Source organism: Bison bison, unplaced genomic scaffold, assembly GCF_000754665.1.
Source record: "Bison bison bison isolate TAMUID 2011002044 unplaced genomic scaffold, Bison_UMD1.0 scf7180017864150, whole genome shotgun sequence".
NCBI lineage: Eukaryota > Metazoa > Chordata > Mammalia > Artiodactyla > Bovidae > Bison > Bison bison.
Genome location: NW_011494722.1, coordinates 186,286 through 194,451, shown reverse-complemented (window position 1 = coordinate 194,451; position 8,166 = coordinate 186,286). Strand labels below are relative to the sequence as shown.

At 57.2% G+C, this 8,166-nt stretch overlaps 1 protein-coding gene across 1 annotated transcript in view; it reads right to left on the bottom strand.

The window, feature by feature from the left end:
• Positions 1 to 8,166, bottom strand: part of FLT4 (fms-related tyrosine kinase 4) — a 41,638-nt gene that overhangs the window by 22,336 nt on the left and 11,136 nt on the right. Inside the window, 8 exon segments of the mRNA XM_010840931.1 lie at positions 2,345 to 2,462; positions 2,758 to 2,926; positions 3,207 to 3,346; positions 3,539 to 3,631; positions 3,634 to 3,700; positions 3,825 to 3,937; positions 4,136 to 4,380; positions 5,068 to 5,164. Of these exon segments, the coding sequence (XP_010839233.1) occupies positions 2,345 to 2,462; positions 2,758 to 2,926; positions 3,207 to 3,346; positions 3,539 to 3,631; positions 3,634 to 3,700; positions 3,825 to 3,937; positions 4,136 to 4,380; positions 5,068 to 5,164 (1,042 nt within the window).

The following is an 8,166-nucleotide window of genomic DNA, read 5'->3' as shown; positions in this document are numbered from 1 at the left end:
GGGGCTGTGCTGTGAAGGAGTGGAGGAGTGGTCCCCGAGGGCGCAGCTCAGACCCTGATCACGTGTGGGTCTGGGAGCCCTGACCCTGACTCTGCCCTTCCTGGAGCTCTCCAGATGCGTGGGCTTCTTGTTGCCCTGCCCCCTTTCCCAGGGCCTTTGTACTCACTTTCCTGCTTTGCTTGGATGCTAGACACCTGCAGGGCTCCCTCTCTCCTATATCCACCATCATCCAGCCATCAGAGCAGCTGTGTGGACCAGGAGCTGGCCCTCGGCCCTGCACGCTAGCTGGCCCTCCGTGTCTGGACGCTAGCGTTCACAGAGGCGCCTGTTGCTTGTCGGTTCCCACACTGAGCTGTACGTACGGCCACTGCCGTATGCCCTATGTGAAGAGCGGCACCCAGCACACATAGGCTCTCAGTGTACATGGGTATAAATAGATGACTCATACCCCAAAGGAGACTCCTCTCCAGTCCTGAGTTGGGAATGAACGCAAGCTCTGGCCTCTGCCTGGAAGTAGCCCTCAGGAAGGCATCGTCTTCTGGTTTACTAAGCCAGAGAGACACGAGGAAAGCACAGCCCTCAGGATGGAAAGTAACAGCGAGGGGCATATAGGGGCCTGGCTCTCAACTGCTGCACCACAGCCCATTCAGAAGAGGTTTGACTTGCCAGAAGTAATACAGCAGGGCAGGGCAGAGTAAGGCCAGGCTGGGAGGCCTGCTGGGCTCTGGTGCAGAATCCTAGTTGCTACCTGCTGCGTTTGTGATCCTAGGCACACTCCTTCACTGCCCCAAGCCCCCAAGTCTTCACCTAAAAACCAGGGAAACCAAATGCTCCTTCTTGTAGGTGTGGTCAGGTCTCCCAAGATATAGCCTTGGAGTCAGCATGGTGCTGGACACACAAAGGCTGCTTCGGGGGCGAGGACCAGCCTGTCCACTAGATTTCTGTCTGTTCACTTGCTAGTAATCACCACATGATTACCTGGAAGACTGGACCCTGGTGGGGCTATGCTCACCACTAATGCCCCAGGGCAGGTGTCCCAGTGGACAGTGGGCCCAGCGGAGCACTTCTTGGAGGCAGATATTGACCAAGTGAGAGAAAAAAAAGAAAGGGCCAGATGTGGTGGGAATGGCAAGAGGAAGTCAGCTGCCTGAGGATCAGGCCTGGACCAGATCTTTGATGCAACAGAGCTGGCCACTCTCCCAGATAGGGTCAGTACTACTGGCCTTGGAAAGCAGGGGACAGGGCCTTAGTCCAGACTGCACCAGTGCCCTTCAGGATACTATCTCAAGTGTCCCGGTCCTGCACCAGGTGGCCCTGACGGACCCCAAAGCCTGTGCCTCACAGGGAGAGTCACAGAAGTCCCAGGCCCAGGGCTTCCAGGGCCCTCCCAGGAGAAGCCTGCTTCCGGACTATGGCCAGAGAAGTGGGATGCTGGCTGAGAATGTCTGGGCTTCTTCTTGCCAAGCTCTAGCCTTTCAGAAAAGGTCATCCTGTCTGGTAGGAGGTGCTCCAGGCTAGAAAGGCGAGGCTCCCCTGGCCAATTGTGAAAGAGCAGATGAGTCCCGGGAGGCTCAGGGCTTGGGCAGGAATGCCTTTACCCTTTCCTGGCCTATTTCCCTCCTGTGTATGATGAGAGTCAGACTAGAGTGTGATCTCCCAGGATCAGGCCATATAGACTGCTCAGGAGGCTGAAGGGTGCATGGTGGGGTGCTGTGCCTTCCCGAGTTCTCGGGGAGCATCTGGTGAAAGTAAAGCCACCACTGAGGGACCTCTTTCTGACTCTTGGCATACCCTGCAAGGAGTACCTTATTCTCAGGTCACACCCAGAGCAGGGATCTTGAACTTGTAGGCCTCCCGGAAGCTCTAGTTCACTGGCACACAGCTCTCGGGCCCAGCCCAGAAATCCTTGTGAAACTCTTATCATATCTCTAAAATTCTGGTTAGAAGTATCCTGGGAGTGGCAACCTGTTTGGAGAGGAGCCTAGGAGACCTGAAGCCATTCCTGTATGATCCCCTCCAGTGGGGGCCCTCAGGCTGAGTGGGTGCAGGAAAGAGTTAGATAAAGCCCTGTGCTATGCCCACCACACCCACACATAATAGGAGGCCAGTATTCACACTCTTTCACAGTTTAGCAGCAATTCAGGCCAATCTTCCCTCTAGCCAAAATACCACATGATGTGTATATTCCTTGGAATCTTCATAGGGGGTCCCCCACTCCAGGCACAGGTCCCCATCTAGGTCTCAGGAAGTAGGCCCTGATGGGGGGAATTTTGCCCTTCCCTCTCTGTGGCTCTTTCTTGCACTGGACTTGGTGGGTAGGGAGGGGCAGGAACAAGGGAGGTACCATTGGAACTCTGGTGGGGGATAAGCCGCCAGCTTCACGGGCAGCTTCACCAGCTCATCTCCTGCCGTGGCCTCTAGAACCGGACCCTTGAGCCACTCGACGCTGATGAAGGGCTTCTCTGTCAGACAGGAGACATCAGGGTAAAGCCAGGGCTGGTGTGGCTGACCCACCACCACCCAGGGATTTGCAGCCACCCCCAGTGGCCAGATGCCCTGCTCTCTGGGGCGTGGGAACTGGGCAGTCCATCCACTCATGACCCTCCCTTCCCTCTGGCTGGACTCCACATTATTCGGGTGCACCATGACCTATGACCCTGGGCCCACACTGCACAAGAACCCTTGTGCTCCAGGCTTGACAACTGACACCCAACCTAGCCCACGCCATGCTGGGCACAATGGCCTGACAGGCCGTACCATGCACAATGACCTCAGTGCTCTCCTGGAACTGCTGGATACCATTGTTGGCCTGGCACACGTACGGGCCCAAGTCACGCTGGCTGACGTTGTGGATGGTGAGGATGCTGGAGAGCTCTGTGTGAGTCTGCTGGGAGCGCCGCTCTGGTACCCACTTACCCCGCTCTGCCTGCCCAGGACCAGGGGAAGAACAGGGTCAGAGCAAGTGGGCTCGGACAGAACTGACCCCCATAGGCACACCCCCCCCCACCCCAGCCCAACCAGCAGCAGCTCCAGAAGCCTTGGACTCAGACTCTGAGTTTTCCTTGGCATAGGAAAACTTCCCTATCAGACAGGGGCTCCTGGGACAGAGGGAAGTACATGTGGGCCAGACCAGGGTGAGTGTGGGCCGCGACAGGGATTCCTGGGGATGATTCAGGTACAGCCCCTGCCAGGGATGCTGAGCTCACCTGCTTCCCTGGATAGTTCCAGTCAAAGGTGACACCTGAGTTGAACTCGGCCCACACGGTACAGTTCAGGACTAGTTTTTCCCCAACCAGCAGCTCCAGCGATCTCTTGGGGAACAGCTGGATGTCATAGAGCTCATTGCCTGGTGACACATGCACAGGGACCCCCATGCCCTTTGTAGGACAGTGCATGTAGAGTACAGGGCACAGGGCATCCCCTGAGACCAGCCAAACCATGGTACCTACAGCCCCACTGCTTGGAGTTAGAGGGTTCCTGTCCAGGACATGGGGAGTAGTCGCTGGGGAGGGTCCTACAGCCCCAGGCAGCCCCCTACCTGTGATGTGCACAACGAAGGGGTTGGACAGGAAGGCCTGGCCGCCCCAGGTGGTCTCACATTGCAGGTACAGGGCATCACGCAGCAGAGGGTGGGCACCCGCATGCCCCGGAGGTCATCCCACACCACCTCCTGTCCATCAGGCTGCAGTGCTGAGCTTTGCTGTAGGGACGCAGTGGCTGTCAGGGCCCAGCTACCCCCTGCCCCTTGGCCAGACAATTGGCCATTTTCCCAGGGACAGAACTGGAGGGCCGGATTGAGGGTAGAGATTGGGGTGGGGCTGTACCGAGCGCAACGTGACGTTCAGGCCGGGGATGGACACCAGGCAGGGCACCCACGTGGAGTCCTTCCTGTTGACCAGGAGTGTGTCTGGCTTGTTGATGAATGGCTGCTCCCAGTCTGAAGAGAGGGGACAGGGTGTGTGGCGGGGTGGGGCTCAGGGAGTCTCTGCCCAGGTGTGGAGCTGCAGGGCAGCGCCCCCTCCCCCAGGGTCCCAAGGCTGGGGTTGCAGCCACAGATGCCAGCCACCTCTTGAGGACCCAGGACCCTGCCCATGGCTCCTGAGTACCCTTGGGGGTGGGTGCTGGGCTCTCTCACCTCTCACAAACACGTAGGTGCTGGCCGCAGTTGTGCCCTCAATGCGAGCCTTGATGTATTTGTAGTAGCAGCGGTAGCTGCCTGTGTTGTTGGCGTGGGCCTCCTGCAGCTGCAGAACCTTGCAGTAGGGCCGGGTGTCTGTGCCTTCACAGTCTCGCACGGTCCCCGTGTCCTCACCATCCTTCTCCTCTGGGACTGGTGCATCCTGAGCCCCCGGCCAGGCCCACTCCAGGGGGTGCTGCCCCCTGGCGAAGGAGACAGGACATCAAGAGAGGCCCAGGCCACAGCCCTGGGGGACAGTCCCTGTGGAGCCTCTCAGAGGCCCAGCCTTGCTCATAGCTGATCCCATTCAGAGGTCAGGGTAGACCAGCACTTGGGGAGGGTACCCTTGAGCCTCCTGGGGCCTCGACCTGGCTCCTGGGCCTGCATTTGGCAGGCTGTCCTTCAGAAAAGCCTGAGCCTCAGATTACAGCTGGGGCTGAAGGGAAGATCACAGCTTGGCGGTCTGTGCGGGTGGGTCTGGGGCCAGTGAAGGGTGGCTGAGTGTGGGTGCAGGCAACCTATGGTGCAGGCAGCATCCGTGTAGGATGACCTGGGGGTGGGCATGGGGTGGCCTGGGTCACTACGGGTTGACTCAAGAATGGATGCAGGGTGATAGATCTGTGGTCCGTAGGAGATTGTGAGGTGGGTATGGGTGAAATGGGGTAGGCTGCAGGATGCCTGCGTCTACAGGGCAGGGGATGGTCTGTGCCTCTAGGAACCTACACTGAAGCCACCTGGGAGCACCCCTAAGCCTTGAGGCCTCTCTGCCTTGGGGCTGGGGTGCTGCCTTCTGAGTCCTCTGCCACCATCAGCTCTGCCTTCTATAGTCTCCATGGTCTGCTAGGTAGGAGCGACCCAGGCCCAAGCCCCCCTGGGTGAGGGCGGAATACCTGCAGGAGATGGACAGGCTGTCACTGGAATCGATGACATATGTCTCTTCCGTGATGTTCAGGGTTGGTGGGGTCATGGAGTAGCCACTGGCCAGGCCTGGGTTGGGAGATAGGGTTAGCATGGAATTGGGTCATAAGTTCACAGGACGATATCCATCTGGTGCTGGCGGGCCCCTCTGCAGGGCAGGTGCTGCCTAGCCTTTCAGCCCAGAGCAGGACTGATATGGCCCAAGACATCTGGGAACCTCCGCCTCAGGCTTAGCCTGCCCACTGGCTGCAGCCCCAAGTGAGCCCTGATTGAGGCCTGGGCTGAACTCAGGCCTCTGGTCCCCCAGGAGTGGAGCTGCCGACATGAAGTCAACAGGGGAGACCACAGGCTTTCTCCCACATTAGGCGAAGCCTGCAGTACATTTCCTTGGCATTAAGACCCCCCCCAGCCACTGCCTGTGAGGGGGTCCTGCAAGCGCAGCTCCCCAAACATGCCCCAGACTGAGGCCTTGGTTTCTCCCTGGGATTCTTCCTGTGGCCTTACCCTCTTCTACATCCCATGGAGTCCATCTCACGTGTGCTTGGTTCCATCAGTTTCCCTTTGCCCCCAAGGGACCTTCGGGCTGCCCTTGCTCCCCACTCCCTGCTCCCCCTGCCTCAGCCCCTCCATGATTCCAACAGGTCTAATCCCCAAACAGAGAACTGCCTCGCCTGGTTAAACACTTCCTGTAGCCCTCCAGGACCTCGGCCCTGCTGCCCACATGGCTTCTTAGTCTCCATCTTCCTCCCAGCAGGAGAGTGTTGCGTGCGTGTGTACACATGTGTGTGCATGTGTGCACGTGTGTTATCTTTGTGTGCATGGGCGTCTGTGGGCATAGATCTGTGTTTATAGGACTGATGATGAGTGCTGTGTGTGTGTGATTTTGTGCATGTGTGTTACTGACATGTCTGTGTGTGTGTGTGTGTGTGTGTATGATCCTGGAGGAGTGTGGGAGCAGGCCCCAGGGGAGGTCTGGGCCTAGAACTCTGGCAGATGCATCCTGCCAGGACCATCCTGAGACAACAGGAAGTGAGGACTGTGTGGCTGGAGGCCCGGGGCTGTGTTCTGTCCCTCCCCCGAGTCCCTGTCCTCCTGGGGGGCACAGCCCACTGCCCTGCCCTAGGCCCCAGTCCCACAGGTCCAGTTCCTCTGCCCTCCCCAGTTCAGCTTCCTGAGGCTTAGAGTCTTGCCCTGGCAGCAAACTGTGGGAGGCAGACCTTGGAGGAATCCCCACTATAGTGGGTTCTACCTCACCCTGACCCCAAGCTGCCCTAGAAAGCAGCACAGGATGGCACACTCTGCACACCAAGATCTCATTTCAGCATCACATGGACAAGATAGCTCCCAGGGTCTGGCCTCCTGCTGGCCAGACTTCTCTATGTACCACACCACCACTGGTCAGAGGCAGAAGGTCCTCATTGAGCATCTAATCCAACTAGCATCTAGTCCAGCCAGGGAACCTGAGGCCTTCCAGCTGGACTGCGTGGCCAGCTGCTGAGACCACTATGCAGTCTCTCCTTAGCTTGAATCCAGTGCACCCACTCCTGGCACTCAGGACAGAGGCCCCACCCTGGGATCCCCAGGTGGGAAAGTAGCAGGTCCATTCTTTCCCAGGGTGGGTTCTGGCTCCCCATCATACTTCCTCACCTAGCCCTGGGGCTGTTCAGGTGGAGAGGCCCCACAGTGGGGATGATTCCTTCTGGTGGTGAGGGGCTGGGAGTGAATGCCAGGAGGACACCTCTAAGGTGGGTTTTGAAAGAGAAATAGGATTTTCCAGGCAGTGGAATGTGAATAAAGCCACTCTACAAACTGGCTTCTGAGCTATAGAAGCGGAGGAGGGGCAGGGATGATGAACTTGGGTTTGTGTGAAGGGATGAAAGAACCAGCTCCCAAGTGGACCACTCAGGGGTCAGGCCTGAGGCTGGCATTTGGGCACCAGAGGAGACAGGCAGCAGCCAGGACCTATTTGCCCTGGGTCATTTGTGCCCCATTGTGAGGGCTGTAGTATTACTCTGGGGCCCCCGGGAAGGCCAAGCTAGGGCCTCCTTCCCTGAGGTGCTTCTCCAGGGCATGCCCTTGGCACTAGAGCTACGGCAGTCATCAGCCCAGCTTCCTTTGGCAGCTCTCCTTTGCTCCCAAGATAAAGCGGGGAGACCCCAGGCCTCTCCCTCTGCCCACTCCTCTTCTTTCCGGCTTTATCGAGACATCTGACAGGCACAGACTTCTCACTATCATCCCGGAGTGCCAGACTTCATCTTGAAGTCTCTGTGTTCATTTTTTCACCCTGGACATTTGTACTTCCTTCCCTCCTGTGGATCTTCCTCTTTAGGTTCTAATTCACGAGTCCCTCTATAAGGGGCAGTCACTCAGGAGAGACTCAGGTGGTGCTGGCCCCTAGGCTCATGCTGCTAGAACACTTACTAGACTGAATCATGGTTTTCTGGTCACATCTGAACAGAGACTGCATTTTATTCATCTTCCTAACCTTAGTACACAAGAGGTACACACCTAAAATTGAGGATATGTATTCAAGAATACGTAGGCAAACTGGGAGATTGTTGAGCGACAGGGAGGACTGATGTGCTACAGTCCATGGGGCTGCAGAGTTGGACATGATTTGGTGAGTGAACAACAACAAATTCAAGAATGGTAGGATGGATGAAGGATGATCAGATGAATGAATGGGTGAATATGTGGAAGGATGGTGGGTTGAGTGGCTGGATGGGGTATGGAGCCTATAGGAGCTTCCTTCCTAGAGGCTACCATACCACCAAAGGAAGCATCTGAATCACTGTGCTAAATGGGAGGTTCATCCACTATGCTTGCTGACCCTTTCACCCATCTGAGAGCCTTTCCTTTATTTCCACATGCCCTGAATTTCCCCGGTGCTCCTTTTCTCCCCCGCCTCTTCCACTGCACCCTGTGTGAGCAGTCGTCTGTGCTGTACACATCACTGGCCTCCTCCATCCTTCCTGCCTTAACTGAAATCTGCATTTCTGAGGACACCGCTGCCCCTGGGGTGGTTACTGCTCCCCATTGCACATGTTGGAGAACTCCTTGTGGTCACTTCC